Genomic DNA, 17,682 nt, shown 5'->3' on the forward strand with positions numbered 1-17,682 from the left:
TTTTAAATGCATAAAATAAAATAAAATGTGCAGGGTTACAAAATAAAGTAATTATATTAAATGTACTATTTAATGTACTATTAATTAAATGTAGTAGTATTGAAAACAACTTGGCAACATAGTAACATATGTCATTTTTTCATTAATTCCTTAAATAGCAGCTGGCATAATAATTACTGTAATTTCAAAGAAATGAGGAGCAAAAATGCACTTTGAGAGATTTGAAACAACTTTCCTGCTATATGAAAATTTCTGTGGCTGGTGCCTACTGGTGAAAAAGTCACAGGTTGGTTGGATTTAGAGTATCAAGAAATACTAAACCCAGAGACAGTGAACATAAAGATCTAATTTTTCCTCATTAAGTTCACAGATTCCTGAATTCTATCCACGGGAAGTAACACTGAGCCAGTTAGAGGAGAAACAAAGTTGAGGACACTCTCCTACAGGGTTAAGATAAGGGGCAGCAACCAGGGACTCAACTAGACCCACCGTTCACTGGGGACCCTTCTTGGGAAAGCCAGATATTTCTCTTCCCTCCTCTGATCTTTTGGGGGATTATTATTATTATTTTAAAGCAAATTGAAAGCATGTCCTTTTTCACGCAGTCTTGACCAAAGATTAATAAACACTTTTGATGTATTTCTTCAACAACTGAATTCATTGTTGCCAAATAAAGCTTCAGTCAGTTAATCAGCTAACTGAATTTTAATCAGGATCTTGCTGTCATTGCCTTGAGTTGGTAGAGCTTTGGAGTGAGGGCTTCTTTTTCATTCCAGAGCCTCCCCAGGAAGGGTCCGTGTTCCCAGCCTGCACTCTTGCATTTTGGACACACACTGGCTCAGAGACAACAACTGGGCGCACACACATCCTTTTTCGGGTCCTCATGGGGGAGCTGTCATCTTGCAACTGCACAACCATCGCATGCCATTGCAGGGGCAACCCGGCAGGCGGGCCCCCCTCCAAAAGCCTCCCAGCCCCCTTGCAGCCCTGGCCAGGCTGTCGGCGCCAATACACCGGAGCCTGCAGCTAGGTTTGGTCTCGGACTCTCTGCAGGGGAGCGGTGAGCGCGCTCTCCCACACCCACGCCCCCCACAGTCGCGGGCGCACACTCGGGCGCATACCCCAGCGCGCGCACGCCGCACACAAGTGCGCACGCACATCACAGCCTGGCAAGGAAGGGCCCTGTCCGCGGCCGCCTGGAGTGATACTGGACGCTTAGCTAGGTCCCCCGGAGGGCGACGCCTGCCGCCCCGCCCCGCCCCGCCCCGCCCCTCGAACCCGCCAGCCCGGGCGCACTGTGAGCTGCAAAGTTTCGCAGCCCGAGTCAGCCAAGGTAGCGCGCGGGCTTGGGCTCTGCGGTGTTCCGCGCGGCTTCAGACGACTGCGACGGCTGGCCCGGAACTCGGGCCGTGTGGATGCACCGCGCACACGGCTGCCCGTCTCACGCAGATCTAGCTGTCCACATCCCTGCGCCCTCTGTTCCCCGGATTCCGTGTACACCTTCCTGCCGCGGGATCGGTTCGCAGCCTCCGCTGCGCCCGCGCTCACAGTCCTCCTGGGCTCCTGCTCTTCGCCATCCTCACCCCGCCATGGCTCGTGGCCCCGCCTGGACCAACTTGGGGCCCCAATTGCTGCCTCTGCTTCTGCTGCTCCGGTTTGCGGGCTGCAGCCACACGGCCCCCTCCTGGTCCGCACTGCCCGCGGTAGTCCACGGCCTGCAGGGGGACAAGGACCCCCAGCAGTCCCTGGGAGATGCGACCGCAGCTCTGGGCCCCGGTGCCCAGGACATGGTCGCTGTCCACATGCTCAGGCTTTATGAAAAGTACAGCCGGCGGGGCACGCAGCCGGGAGGAGGCAACACTGTGCGCAGCTTCCGTGCCCGGCTGGGTAAGTACAGGACGTCCCGGGGGTGGGGGTGGGGGAACCCCCTCTCATTATTTCCTTTCCTCACTTGTCCACTCTTCTCACTCCTGCACCCCTGCTTTTCCTCTTCCTGCTCTTCATTGACTCATTCATTCGTTCATTCATTTACCGACAATTCACTGAGCACTTTGTGCCAAGTGGCAGCCTCCAGGGGAACACCAAAGGGCATTGCCTAGCACAGAGTTCTTGCTTCTGGGGGCCTCCCAAACCTTATAGACACATACTACCGCATACACAAGGCTTGAGGCAAAGGGTGGAAGTTGGCATGGGGAGTATCCATGTCATAAGGGCCAGTTTTGTGGGCACTTGCTGGATGAGGAGGGCAGGGTCCAGTGGACCTAAGGAACCCTGATGGAAATACCAAGCACTGGGTTAGGTAGAAAACTTCCAGCTGGAGAAAGTCAATGGTTTTGGTGGAAAGGAAGCAAAGTGCACTGATAAGGACCTTGGTGCCAAGGACTGGGGATTTGGGGGCATTATCATGAAGTGTTCAGACTACCAAGGTGTGAGTAAGCCTCCAGAAGCTTGCTCAGTAGCAGCATCCCATTCCTTTTCTGTCCTTACCCCACTTTCTGCTTTCTTCATACTTTGGATGGAGTTGGGTAGAGGCCACTGGCAGAAGCCTTCCCTGCCCAGGGTGCTTCTGGGTTGCAGCCTTAGGAGTCTATGGGCAGGGCTGGGGAGAGCCACACTGCTTCTGGAAGCCCTGGGGCAAACAGAGGAGGTGCAGCCTGGGCAGCAAGGGTAATGGGAAGACCCTGGTTGTCATGGTGACTACTCATAGCTGCAGAATGCTGTTCCAGCAAATGTGGGTGGAGGTCTTCTGCAGCCCTGTGGGGGAGGAGGCCATTCATCAGGAGAAACTCTTCAGTCTGTGTGCTTCCCTCCTGAGATGGAGGGGAACATGCCCAGCTAGCTTTGGGGCCAGACACCAGGTCAGATCTATCAGCTACTGCTCAATGCACTCTAATTTTACAAATAAGGTGACTATGCTGTGTGACTCTATGCAACACCGGTGGCCACAGAACCAGACTTGGGAAGGTTCGCCTCCTGTATTCAAGGACAGGGGAGCCCTTGTCACAAAGAAATGCATCCCCTTATCCACCAGAGAAAACTCCCATGTCACCGTTCTAGGGCTCCAGGCCAATTGGATTGAACTCCATCCTTTCTGATAACTTTAATTCATCACTTGGGGTTCATTTGTGGAGCAACATTATTAAATTAAGCCATTTAAGAATCATCTGGCATCAATGACCCTGGATGAATCAGTAAAGCTATGTAGATTTGATCGTACTCATCTATAAAATGGGCAGGCATGCCAATATTTCCTCTGGGGGATTAAAGCCAAGATGAAATGAGATAATATTCATAGGCTCTGAGCCCATCATTTGCCAGATTAAGTATTGGTGCATATTATTCCCCTGAGAGTACAAAGCGTTGTGCTGAGCATTCTGTGCCCATATGGGTATAAGACCTTGCTTACCGATTACCTCAATCAGCAAGACCACTTCTGCAATAAAATGTGAGCGTGCCCATTGTGCCCAATCACCTGCTGCAGCTGGGCATGGAGTTGAATGGTTCTGTCCTTCTGCTTTCATGCAATGGAGATCATACAAGCAGCAGTGGAACATAGGATTTTAACCCCATAAAGGGGCTGAGACAGTACCTCAAATATAGCACTCGCATTTTACAAATAAGGAAACTGAGATGGGGGAGGCAATACATAGTGGCTGTAGTTGCTAAGTAAGTCCCATCTACCAGGCCATTACCATTCTCACTGCTGCCTACCACCACCACCACCACCCATCTATGTCAGAACTAAGCCCAGAGCCCGGGAGGCATAAAATGGAACGGATGAGTATGAGAAATCGTAATTCTGGCACAGTCCGGAACCTTTTAACAAATCCCTCTTTGAAACCCTGAGGCAAACTTCTGCATAAATCCCAGCCTCACCAGCTACTGGCTATGTGCTGTAGTAGCACATGTTACTTTCCCTTTCTGAGCTTTAGTTGCCTTGTGTGTATGGAGAGGAGATGAGGATTTGATGTGATAAGCTAGGTTTTATGCCTGGCATAGAGTGAGGTGTTGGCTTCTCATGCCCTCCATTGAGTCCTCTAAGGTTTTTTATACCCAGCCCTGTGCCAGTCTTCCGATGTGCCTGCTTCCTGATCCAGGCATTCATTTGTGAGGAGGTGTGAGCCTGAGCTTATAACAGTTCCTGGCACATGTGTCAACAATTTATTAGCTCATAACTATTATCACAACAACCTTCCTTCTTTCCCCTCCACTACTCCCTAAAGTGAATTCTGTTCCCTTTTAAGTCTTTATCAATAAGGAGACCATTTGAACCTGACCCCATGGGTTAAGATTAGTCCACCTGCTCCCCTTATTCCCCCTGAATGACCTGTGGTTAAATCTAAGTTTCAACACCTACCACTGGGACACTCAGCTTGTTTCCTTCATCTTCAAAATGAAAGTAATAATACCCATTTGTCAAAACTGCCAAAGTTCAAGTTCATTTCAGCTTCCCAAGTTTTCTGTTGCTATAACGAAATACCTAAGGCTAAGTAAGTTACAGTGGGGGGAGGGAGGCTGAAAGTCCAAAGAACATTGTGTAAGGCTACCCCCTAGCTATGTCACAGCATGGCAGATGGCAAAGTAAGAGATCACATGGCAGGACAGGAGGTCAGAGAGTAGGGAGGGGCCAGTGAAACCTTCCCATCAAATCCTCATCTCCTCTCCATACACACAAGGCAACTAATGCTTAGAAAGGGAAAGTAACATGTGCTACTACAGCACATAGCCAGTAGCTGGTGAGGCTGGGATTTATGCAGAAGTTTGCCTCAGGGTTTCAAAGAGGGATTTGTTAAAAGGTTCCGGACTGTGCCAGAATTACGATTTCTCATACTCATCCGTTCCATTTTATGCCTCCCGGGCTCTGGGCTTAGTTCTGACATAGATGGGTGGTGGTGGTGGTGGTAGGCAGCAGTGAGAATGGTAATGGCCTGGTAGATGGGACTTACTTAGCAACTACAGCCACTATGTATTGCCTCCCCCATCTCAGTTTCCTTATTTGTAAAATGTGAGTGCTATATCTGAGGTACTGTCTCAGCCCCTTTATGGGGTTAAAATCCTATGTTCCACTGCTGCTTGTACTATCTCCATTGCATGAAAGCAGAAGGACAGAACCATTCACCTCCATGCCCAGCTGCAGCAGGTGGTTGGGCACAATGGGCACGCTCATACTTTATTGCAGAAGTGACATTGCTGGCCATGCTTTCTCAACTAAAGTCTTCAAGGATTGATTTAATTGGTAAGCAAGGTTTTAAACCCATATGGGCACTGAGCCCTATGTGGGTGGGCAGGGAACAGTAGACTTTGACAGTCTGGTGGGGGGTTAAAGAGGCTTAACAATTTCTCCTTCAGGAACTAACTGAGGTCTCATGAGAACTGTCTTCTTAGGCAACACTCCCAATAACCTTATTCCCCATTACATCCCACTACTCAACAGTACCACACTGGGGATCAAGCTCCCAAAAATGAAACTTGGAATGACAAACCACATCCAAAACATAATTCCAGGTATTTCTTAAGCATTTTATTTGGTGGAAGGTATGGTAAATTCAGAGAACACAAAGATGCCTAAAATATTGGCCCTCATGAGAAAAGCTTATGAGCTGTCAGGACAGGTTGAAGTCAGTAGAGAAACAGGGTTGCAGGAAACTGGAATGTGCAAGGTAGCAGTGAAAGGCTAAAGGAGCTCTGCAAGAGAACCAAGAGCAGCACTGACCTGGTAGGGATAGACCAGTGAAGTCTTTTAGAGCAGGGAAGGCCACAACAGAGTGTGATAGGCAGGTGCAGTGTAGCCAGGTATGGAGGTGAAGCAGCCACTGGGTGCTGAGTATTGCAAAGTGTTTGGTTTATAATATGAGAGAGAGAGAGAGAGAGAGAGAGAGAGAGAGAGAGAGAGAGAGAGAGAGAGAGAGATAGGTAGGTGGGGGGCAGGTAGACAAGTAGATTGCCGCCAGGCCACAGAAAGCCTTAAGTTTGCTTGTATCCAGTGGGGCAGAAAACAATGTGCATGACTGGGGAGACGGAGGGAGAGGAAGGAGAGGGAATAGGAGGAGAGAAGGCTTTTAAATGCATGTTTAATGGAAAAAAAATCTAGAAATCATAGAAAATCACCGTTAAAAAAAAGATAATCACAGATGCAGATTTAACCAGAGTAAATATAATATTTTAATAAAATTTCAGGCATATATATATTCTTGAACTAGATCAAAGGAAGACACTTTTGCTTTGTTAGCTGGGTCAGAACCCAGATACCATATATATCATATATACATATATACATATACATGGATATTTATATATGTATACACCATGTTTTTACCTTAATGGGATCATATTTTCAACATAGAAGTATTTTTGTTTGAAATTACTTTTTATTTTCCATTCCTGATCATCCTGAACTGTTTCACATGCCTGTTGCCCAATTATAGTTTTTCCTGTGAAAATTGCTCTCTCCTATGGGGTTTTGTCTTTTTTCTTATTGATCTGCAAAGGTTCTTTGCATAGTATTAGCCCGTCAGCTCTCATAGATGATTTGCTTTTGAAATATGAGTGTGAGGCCAGGGGTGACAGTTTTTTGATGACCAGTCCTGGGTGAAGGCTATGGCAGAAAGGATGAAGCATCCACAGTCATTATACAAACTGGATACAAAGACAACAGGAACTGGGGGTTGGTTAGAAAGAAGAAGGAAAGAGACAAGCTCCTGCTTAGGGTTGTTGGATAGGTATTGAGGCCTCCTCCTTGGCAGGAGGTCAGGGAGCAAGGACAGGGGCTCTGAGGGTTATGACAGGGGCTCTGAGGGTTATGACAGTCCCTGCAGCCATTTGACCATGTATTCTGAGCATGTCCTGGGTACCAGGCACTGAGATTCAAGCAAGCCCTGCAGAGCCAATTTCACAACTTGAGGAGATGCATACAAACACTCTGCCTAGGTTACAGATGAGAAAACTGAGGTAAAGAGAAGTTTCATGACTTGCCTAAGATCCACAGCTAGTAAATGATTCAAGGAGGAGTTAAACACTGCTCCTGGAACCTGTATGGAACTAGACACCAGGCACTCAGTACCTGCCAGTTCCCCCTCTTTTCTCTGCAGCCCATGAGCTGGCCCACTGCTTCCGCTTCCCTCTTGTGTTGAAGCTTATACCCTTTGGTTCAGTGTTCTTACTCTTGTCACTCTGATGTCTGTTTCAGGGGCAGTGCAGGGACAGATTTCCAGGTGGCTTGGATTCCGTTTTTTTGTAGAGCCATCCAAGGGGCTGCTTTTGGCTTGAGTGTTGCCAGGAAGGAATCTGTTCCAATTTCATTGACCTCAGGAAGGAGTCTGAGTGGTCAGGGTCCTGAGAATTTCAGAGATCTACAGAAAGATCGGCTTGTGCAAGTAAGGTCAGTCCTTTCCTTCTTAGAGAATCAAAACTCAAAAACAGCCAGATAATGGCTTGTGTTTGCAAAACACAGTGCTGTTCACAGCATGTGATCTTTTGTCCCTCTGCTCTTAGGCACACCATTGGGATTATAGCCAGAGCACATAGGGGATCAAAGGGGAGCAAAGGGGGTGGGTTTGGGGTCAGACAGACCTGGGTCCATGCCCTGGCTCTGCTCTTTACCAGCTACAATGCTTTAGGCTAGTTATCTACCCTTTCTGAAGGTCCAGCTCTTTGTGCACAGAATAAATGTCCCATCCTTTCTCCTCTCAAAGTAAAAATGAGGGATATTTAGTATAGGGCCATGCACTTACGGTTGGAGCTCAGAATTCCATAATTAACAAACAGTGTTACAGGTTGAACATCCCATATCTTAAAATCCTAAATCCCCAATTCTCCAAACTATAAAATGTTTTGAGCACTGACATGATGCCACAAGTGGTAAATTTCACATGCAACCTCATATGACATGTCCCAGTCAAAAGAGATACAAACTGGGTGTGGCGGCTCTCGCCTGTAATCCTAGCGGCTTGGGAGGCTGAAGCAAGAGGATTGTTGAGTTCAAAGCCAGACTCAGCAACTTTAGCAGGGCTCTAACTAACTCAGTGAGACCTTGTCTCTAAATAAAATACAAAAATGGGCTGGGATGTGGCTTACTGGTATAAGTGCCCCTGAGTTCAGTCCCGGGTTAAAAAAAAAAAAAAGTAGATACACTAAAAATATTGTACAAAATTAACATCAGACCATGTGTATAAGGGATATGTGAAACACAAATGAATTTTGTGTTTAGACTTGGGCTCCACCCTTAAGATATCTCATGTATATGTATATATTCCAAAATCCTAAATATTTCTGATCCCAAACATTTTGGATAAGGGATATTCAACCTGCATTTGCTATTTAAAAATGAGAAAAATGAGTCACAAGGGGAAGTCCCTGGCTAAAGACCCCACTACACAGTGTTGCCAGTTATATTTGCATCATCAGCTGTATCTTTCTGAAGAATGAGGCTTTCTGGACTTCTTAAGGGTGTGTTTACTATACTCCAGGGCAGCAGGCCAGGAGCGCCCCTCCCCACTTCCTCAAGTGTTAAATGAAGTGACAGATCCTACTCTCCTTCTTTCTCTTCCTGCTCTCCTACAATGCAGAGGCCACTTGGTCAGGATACGTACAAGAATTTGATCATTCAACACACATTCTTGAGTACCAACTGTCACCAGGCCTTGTGATAGGATGCAGGGATGTAGCAAAGAACAAAACCGGCAAGGTTCCTGCCCTCATGGAGTATCAGATGTCAGGAAGTGCTCTGACAAATGAAGTGGAGGGTAGACAGAGTGATGGTGGCTCATTAGCCAAGGAGCCAAGGGTACCCTTTGTTGGGGATACCATAGGGGTGGAGACCCAGAGGAGGAGCACAAAAGCAGAAGGAATAGTTGAGACAGAGCCTTCTAGGAAGGATAAGGCCAGTGTGACTGTGGAAGACGGTCAGGGATGGGGTAACGGAGGTGATGAAGGTGGAGAGCTCCACAAGTCAGATCAAATAGGGCCTTGGTAAGAAGTAGAGTTTTGTTTGGGGGCAATACAGGGCTCTGATAGGGGTCATCTGTGATTGATGCTCCCAGCACATAGGGCCTCACTTGGGACAGTGCTCTGTAAAGCTGTGACATGACTAAGTGCTGTAGTTGTGTATTATCACCATAATCAATCTGTCTCCTCACCAAGCTGAGCTCATCCAGGACAGCTTTGACCACCTTTTCCAGGACCCCAGAAAGCCTGACACTTAGTCATAAACAGAATTTTGCAAATGCTTATTAAGAAACAGGATGGGGGCTAGGGTTGTGGCTTAATGGTAGAGCGCTCCGCTCGTCTCGCATGTGTGCAGCCCTGGGTTCGATCCTCAGCATCACATAAAGATAAATAAATAAATAAAATGAAGGTATTGTGTACAACTACAACTAAAAAATAAAAATTAAAAAAAAAAGAAGCAGGATGGAAGAAATAATAAAAGAGGGAGAGGGATACAGGAAGGATCTCTTCTCCTTGGCTGTGAGACATGAGCCACAGGGTACCAGCAAAGTTATTAAGACATGGAAACTTCTTTTGGGGGCTTCTCGTTTGTAGCCTGGGCACCTCTTAGCAAAAAGCTTCAGATAGGTGTCCCTACTTTCAGCAACAGTCTGGAGCTCCTGCATGGTATGCAAATAGGCACATATAGAAAAAAGGTCAGCCTGTGGTCCCTTATGCTCTGCAGTTGAGCAGACCTGTTTGGAATCAACAGTTCCCAGCAGGGAGGGTCTTCACAGAGTGGATGTACAGTAAGGCATGAGCTCCCTCTGGCCAAATTCATTCAAGCTGGAATGAAGTAGGAGTTCTACTTTCTTATATGACCTCTGAGGTTCCTCCCCACTCTTGATCAGTTAGTGAATAATTAGTGCGATAAGACTAGAACTAGATCAAAGGAAAACACTTTTGCTATGTTAGCTGGGTCAGAACCCAGAGACTATGGGGATGGGTGAGTGAGAGTGCTCTAGTTGGTATAGGAGGGGCTTGCTCTGCCATTCTCTGTCCTTTCAATGAAAGTGGCAGGGATGCTTCCTGGACAAAGATGTCCACCTTTGGGGACACCTCCCTTGTATCCAGCATATGACACATATTGTGTTTGCTTGAAATTCTGTTGTTTTTTTGAGGCAGATGAGGAAAGTAAGATAGAGAGCATGATGGGGTTCCATGGGGCTTGGGGTTTGTTTCCCAGGATGTTTCCTAGCTTGGGAGTGGGTGCTGCATTGGTAGTAAACTTCACCTACCCATGGTCAATGGGCTTGAGGCACGAGTAACCACAGACTGGCTCTCTGGATGCATCTGCATGCATGCAATTCAGGGGCCCTAGGCTGTGGCTGAGAGCAGGGACAACTACCTAAAGTTTCCAGCTAAGGAATACTATAGATCACACATCCTGCTACCTGGGGTGCTCTCCAAACTTCCTCATAGTCAGAACCTCAGGGGTTCTGGTTAGAATGTGGGACTCAAGACCATGATACTCAAGGCTACAGTATTTGGAGAAGCCAAATTTAAATGTGCAGCAAAACCCACCACTGCTTCTTATGAATGATGCATGTGGAGGGGCTGTGACACCTCCCTTGTGGATGTGTTGTTAGGATTAGGTGAGATGACATCTCTAGTCTTGACTGGTACTTATTGAGCCCTCCATACATGTTTCTCCCTTCCTTCCTTCCTCTCACAGTCCATTAAGAGTCTGTGAAAGTTCCCAATAGAATTATGCTTCCTTCCCAATAGAAACAAAGAATATTAAACTGATGGTTGTGGTTTTTAAAAATCCCAGCTAATTTTCTGGATACAGGTGTCAAATAATTGTAGTCTCTGCATGTCCCTTGGGGATCCCAGTGCCTTCTCCCCCACATACTTCCTGGGTTTAGAAACTCCGGTCTTTTACTGGCTGTACCTATCAAACAGACACTGGTGGCAAGGACACGGAGGAAGCCCAGGAATGAAGCCCACCCTGGCCTCTCTGATCTTCAGCATCAGAAGGAAGCATCAAGAAAGCCTGTCTTCCTCACCTTTGAGTCCTAAAGAGGACTTGGTTATTGAAGAGAGCTTATGTTGCTGCCAAGGCTGAGGCAGCTTCCTGGAACTGCAGCTGATCTTGGCAAACACTTGGTGGAAAGGGTGGTCAGCCACCCCAAGGAAACAGGCTGGAACATTCTTGGGCCACACTAGATGTTGAGTGGTGATGGTCCTTACAGTGACATGCACCTCCAGAGAGCAACCTCATTGAGTGACCTGTGCACTCCTATATTGCTCCTTCGTTGTAAAACAATCTTAAAAGTCATAAGGCAGATGGTCAAATAACTGCTTTTAACCTCAATTTCCTGTAAAAGGTTCTCAGAATGCAATGAAAAATGTGAAGTTCTCCTTGTTTCACCTCATTTTGAAGAATGATCACATTTTATATAAATTGCATTAAAATCTGATTGCATAGCATAGAGGACTGTGCAAAAACTGAAGGGGATGCTTGAGGCTGGGCCCAAGCCATTTTGAGCACTTAATGAAGGTGTCAGTGACACTTGCTTATTTTTTCTTTAAGAAGCAGTACAGGTGAGGAAACAGGAACTTTAAGATCAAGCCGACCTAGATGCCCATCTTTGTCTACTTTTTCTTTTAAAACATCTTCTTTCTTTTCCTTCCTCTTTTTCTCTCTCCCCCGACTCCCTCTTTCACTCTCTCTCTCCCCTGTCCCTCCTTCCTCCTCCTCCCTGTCTTTTGCAAGGAGAAAGTGACAATCTTCTTTTGCTGATCTCAATTGCACATGTTCATTGAGGATACCAAAGGGCGCCCCCATCAGTTTAGTAGGAAGATTGCAGAGGATGAGTAAAGCAAAGCGTGGTCCCCTGCCTGGAAGTGCTGGGTCAGCGGACTTTGTACCACCACCCCAGCCCTGGGCGAGCGACCTAGTGAGCAAGGTGCTCCTCGAGAGAACCTAACATGCTGTGGTCTGTCTTTTCCGCGCAGAAGTGGTCAATCAGAAGGCCGTGTATTTATTCAACCTGACCTCCATGCAAGAGTCAGAAATAATACTCACCGCCACTTTCCACTTCTACTTGGAGCCGCCGCGGTGGCCCCGCGCGCGGGAGATGCTATGCAAGCCACGGGCCAAGAATTCCTCTTGTCGCCTCCTGCCACCAGGCCCGCCAGTTCGCCAGCACCTGTTTTTCCGCAGCCTGTCACAGAATACAGCCACGCAGGGGCTACTTCGTGGGGCCATGGCCCTGGCGCCCCCGCCACGCGGTCTGTGGCAGGCCAAGGACATCTCCTCCATAGTCAAAGCGGCCCGTCGGGATGGCGAGCTGCTCCTCTCTGCCCAGCTGGATTCTGGGGAGAAGGACCGTGGGGTTCCCAGGCCCAGTCCCTACATTCCCTACATCCTTGTATACGCCAATGACCTGGCCATTTCCGAGCCCAACAGCGTGGCAGTGACACTGCAAAGATACGACCCCTTTCCAGCTGGAGACCCAGAGCCCGGCGCAGCCCCCAACAGCTCGGCGGACCCCCGTGTGCGCCGGGCCGCGCAGGCCTCCGGGCCCCTCCAAGACAATGAGCTGCCGGGACTGGATGAGAGGCCAGGACACATCCCCCACGCTCAGTACTACCACAAGCACGAGCTATGGCCCAGCCCCTTCCGGGCGCTGAAGCCCCGGCCTGGGCGCAAGGACCGCAGAAAGAAAGGCCAGGATGAGTTCATGACCTCCTCGCAAGTGCTGGACTTCGATGAAAAGACTATGCAGAAAGCCCGGAAAAGACAGTGGGACGAACCGCGAGTCTGTAGCCGGAGGTATCTGAAGGTGGATTTCGCAGACATTGGGTGGAACGAATGGATCATTTCGCCCAAATCCTTTGATGCCTACTACTGCGCAGGAGCCTGCGAGTTCCCAATGCCTAAGGTAGGATGGGTTTGAGTACCTCCTCTGTGTTCTGCCTATTGCCTAATCCTAACTCTCAGCTAGGCTCCCTCTGCCGGGCAATTCTCTGGCAAGTCCCTCTGCCTGGGTGACCTTTGTTTCATCATCTGCAAAATGAGTAGAATAACACATCCCATCTACAGAGGCAAAGAATAGGTAAACAGAGAGAGCCAAGTGGGAATCTGCTGGGTGGATACTGTCCACAGATATTTAATTTGTCTGGGTTTTTTTAAAGGTGTTCTCTTGTTTGCATTGGAATTTTAAAATCTGAACATCTCTCCTGAAAAGCAGGAAAATCCTTCACTTCAGAAGGGCACTCCTACAGAGCAGCCACCTACAGAGGTTGAGTCCAAGCTGTACCCTGTGGACAAGACAGGTCCTAGAAGCTTCTTTCCTGGCAGAAGTTTTCCTACTGTTCCTGGCTTGGATCCCCAGGCAGGGCTGTCTGTGACCAGCTGGCTGCTAGTCTCAGTGCCCCCCCCCCCCCCAGTGTGGGCTTCCTTCTCTCTCCCTAGGGCACACGCAGGGTAGTCTGCAAGACAAACACTGGATCCTTTCATTGTGCCATTCCTGAAGCTTCAGATCCTCCTCTCCCTATCCCAGCCAGGTTTGATTCTGTCCATCATCCTCCAGTAGCCTTTATTGAAGTGGATTGGCCATGTTAACCTCTGGCACGTAGCACAGTTTCCTCCTGCTTACTCTGCAGAATCCTCATGGCTTGCCCTACTAGAAAGGAAGTCAGTGCATAAATCCAATTTGAACCTCAATAAATCAGCCAGGTGGGAGAGCCCATAAACGGATGTGGGGCCACATTAATCTATTTTGGAATTAAGGGGTTTCTCCTCAAAGCCATGAATGTGTGAGAGAGAGGAAGGGAAGTGCCCAATGGGGAGAGGGGATCTGCTAAAAGGGCTTACCAGTGGGGACAGGTGTAAGACCAGAATCTACAGGCTTGCAGCTGGCTGACCTCATGCTTACCTTATCTACCTAACTGGCTGCCTCCCCACCTTCTGGGACACCAGCCAGCACACTAACCATAACCCTACACATGAGGGTGTCCTTGTCCTGCTATTGCTGCCTCTCCTCCTCCTCATCTAAGAAGGCCTTCTTGTCATTAATGAGCTGAATTGAGTGACTCAGCTATATTCATAGATGGAGGCAGGCCACTTTCTAACCAAGGGGTCATGTCTAATTTAGTCGTTTTAAGTCTCAATATCTTCACTGGTAAAATGAAAGTCATATTCACCCCATAAAATTGTTAAGATGGCAGAAGGGGATGATATGGTAAAACTGTACCTGCCACCCCAATTTAGGCATGTCTGGGAAGTGTAAGTTTCAAGCCCCAGTACACAACCCAGCCTTCTCCCTCAGAACAGATTCCATGAGAGGCACGTCTATATTCCTCAGACTGTGAAGTCTGGGCATCTGGCCCTCCAAGCAATGCTGACTGAGCCATACCCTCAGCTTTCACCCTGGACAGTTTCTGTCAGCTCCAGGTGCCTTTCAGGGATATGTGACATTCTCGCGCCCCCAAGTGGCCAGGGAGGGTCTACAACATCACTTCAGCTGCAGGAATAAGCTGACAGGCCTGGGGGTTCTTGCAGACCTCAGCCTAGAACTGTTTATACCTGATTTCAGAGGAAATATGTGTTCATCCCTGGGAACTTATGTTTGCTTCTAGGTCAGTGTTTCCAGAGTCTGGGTCAATGGTCTGTCACTGTGAGGACTGCTCTGGTGGGAAGTTGGATGAGAGAGGGTAGAACACTGAGGTGACCCTGCTTCTTTCTCACCCTGCAGATTGTTCGCCCATCCAACCATGCCACCATCCAGAGCATTGTCAGGGCTGTGGGCATCGTCCCTGGCATCCCAGAGCCCTGCTGTGTTCCAGATAAGATGAACTCCCTTGGGGTCCTCTTCCTAGATGAGAACCGGAACGTGGTGTTGAAGGTGTACCCCAACATGTCCGTGGAGACGTGTGCTTGCCGGTAAGACTGCCCAAGGGTTGAAGGCAGTCTCAGCACCAACTCCTCAGCCAGCAGAGCGGCATTCTCAGAGCCTTTTGGAGCCAGGACTTGACTAAGTGTGTGACTACAGATGCAGGGCGGAGCTTACAGACAACCCACTGGGGTCCAGAAAGGTCTGTCCGTCTGGTCATCGTTCTGGAGTCTTTTGTTGCTAATGACTTAGCCACCTAAATGCTTCCTGAGTTCCTGGAAACAAAAAACGGAATTATCCTTGGCCTGAAGTTTTCCCATTGGCTCTAACTGCCACTTTCAAGACCCAAAAATGGACAGGTCCTCAGTGTTGGCTTTATGTGTTATCATCTCATAACCTGAGAAGACTATGCAAATCTTAGGGTGCTTGCTCCCTTCACATGGAAAGAATCTCTGTTTAAATGTTCAGTTTAAAATCTTTCAGGCCACATAGGGAAACAGGGCCTGAATGAGTGTTTTGTTTCACACTCTACTATAAAAGCTTTTATACATACATATGCACATATAACCAATTTTGGTTTTGTTCTCTTAATATATATTTTATTTTAAAACAAAGAGGGGCATTTGACACCATTCCCCACAGAGATAATCATGCTGGTTAGGTGTGGATTCTTTAAACATGCATATGAAAATAACATATACAGTAATATGTTGAAATACTAAAAAATAACCAAGATTTTATATTTTTGTAAATTATACTTTGTATACTGTAGATTGTGTGTGTTGTGTGTTTTTATGGAAAGCTAATAAATTAAAGTTACAGTGGTATTTCAAAAACCTAAGTGTCACCTATTTCTAACTATAGATTGATTCCTACCTTTGAGACATCTGGTGGCTGCTATAGACACAGCATCCTCTAAGATAGGTGGAGGCCATCTCTGTACTTTCTCCATGTCTGTCCCAAGCTCCAGAAACCCCACTGCTCCTGGGCCTTCCAAGATCCTGCCCCAATCCCTCTGTCATGCAAATTCCCAGCCTGCGCTGGCATTAAAATGGGGCATGACTCTCTGCAGGCACACTGGCTACCTGGAGTTTTCTCATATCCCTATCTCAGAGTGACCTTCATTGATTGGGAAATATTGACAGGAACTTCTGCGATTGTCTTACCCTTCAATGAGAAGAGATCTTACTTAGGGTAGTTTACATGGGAGGTGATTCTCAAGTGGAGGGGTTCTCAAGTGGTCCAGGGATTTGGGAGTAACTAGACGGATCAAATGATTTCCTTGTGTATATTTACAGAATGTTCAACACCCAGCAGCCTTGTCCCCAGATGGCTCCCTTTTGCCTGGCATTGCATTGCCTTACTTATAGCCATAGTGACCAAAGCCTATTAACTGCATTTCTGAAAGAGATTCTGGGTTCAATTTTAAGCAGGTGCATTTTAGGGCCATCAGCCAGAATCTAAGAAAATGACATGGCCCTGAGTTTTGCCTACATAGACTGTAAATCTGCCAGAGCTTGTCTAAGAGGAGATTCAGCAGAGAAGCAGCCTAAGGTGTCATCATAAGTGAGGCTCCCAAGGCCAGGCCTCCTATGTAAGGGATGGATAAGGAAGTGTTCCAGGAGACACAGGAAGAGAAGAGAAGGAAGAGAAGGGGCTGAACATCCCAGCCACATTTATCAGGCTTCTCTGGGGAACTCTGGAGCTTGCATCAGGCTTCAGAGTTAGTCTAGCCTTAAGGCTAGGGAACTGGATGTGTGGCACTCCCTGGCTTCAGGCTGCCCCTGGGAGGGGAGTTGTCAGATTTCAGCCTTTTATTTAGGTAGCCACAGGGTCTTGGAAGCCCCAGCAGTCTTTGAAGAAGGCTACACTCAGAGCCATTGGATGTAGAATAACTGAGATTGGAAAGCAAGCATGCAGACTGGTAGGTAAGGGGAATCCAAAGGCACCTTGGTGGAGCGTGGCCCCCATTTGTGGAGCCCTTTCTCTGAGGCATGCCAAGTGACCCTGGGGAGCCCAGCTGCTGAGTGGTCCTATCTGCTGACAGATCATATGAGGCAGAGAGGTGGTGCTCTGCACAAAGGCTGCCTTACCCCTTGATCCCATGGGAGCTGTATATGGGATGAAATGGTTCTTTTCAAGTTGCTGTGGATGGCTGGGATGTCTCAAACTGACTGCAAATTTAGTGCCTGCTTAGCCATGTCTAATCCTTTGTGGAACATAGCAGGATATAAGTGAATAGCAAAATTAGTAAAGATATTAGGGTGTGAAAAGACTTCAAATCTCTTTCTTCTAAATGTTAAGTCCCTTGTGTGCCTCCTCCACTCATTTTCCCCCCCACCAGACTGCTCCCTTTCTCTCTTTGATAAAGATGGGGTGACCTATGATAGCTTCACTTTATTCTTTCAGTTACTTGTATTTTCTGAGAGATCTTTGGGATTCTCCTAATGACTGTGACACCTCTCATTCTTTGTCTCTGGATTTCTGGATTGGGGCAGGGTAGGCTGTGAGACACGCCCAAGGATCTGGCCCAGGGCAGGAGTTCAGCCTATGCCTGAATGGACAGTATTCAGTGGGTGACATCTTTCTTGGAAATGCCACGATAACTTTTAGATGTGGAGAATGGGACATACAGATGACATACATCCCTACTCTGTAGTGGAAGGAACTGGTGTTATCAGTGACCCTAATAAATTTAGTTGTGACATCCCATTTAGCCCCACAGAAGCCTTCCAACTTACTGTCCAATTGAACACAGAAAAACAGACTCAGGGAGGATAAGTAACACATCCATTAATGTCTTACTAAGGCCACAGGTTTGATGCCCAAGGCTGCCTGAGTCAAGGCCTACGAAGAC

General features: G+C 47.7%; 1 protein-coding gene across 1 annotated transcript; it reads left to right on the forward strand.

The window, feature by feature from the left end:
* Positions 1-1,332: 1,332 nt before the first annotated feature.
* Gdf10 (growth differentiation factor 10) lies at positions 1,333-15,644 on the forward strand. The gene is made up of 3 exons (XM_027947857.2): positions 1,333-1,887; positions 11,944-12,872; positions 14,688-15,644. Exons 1-3 carry the CDS (start codon positions 1,416-1,418, stop codon positions 14,877-14,879), a joined length of 1,593 nt encoding a protein of 530 aa, XP_027803658.2. The 5' UTR covers positions 1,333-1,415; the 3' UTR covers positions 14,880-15,644.
* The last annotated feature ends 2,038 nt before the right edge of the window (positions 15,645-17,682 follow it).

Source organism: Marmota flaviventris, chromosome 4, assembly GCF_047511675.1.
Source record: "Marmota flaviventris isolate mMarFla1 chromosome 4, mMarFla1.hap1, whole genome shotgun sequence".
NCBI classification, from domain to species: Eukaryota; Metazoa; Chordata; class Mammalia; order Rodentia; family Sciuridae; genus Marmota; species Marmota flaviventris.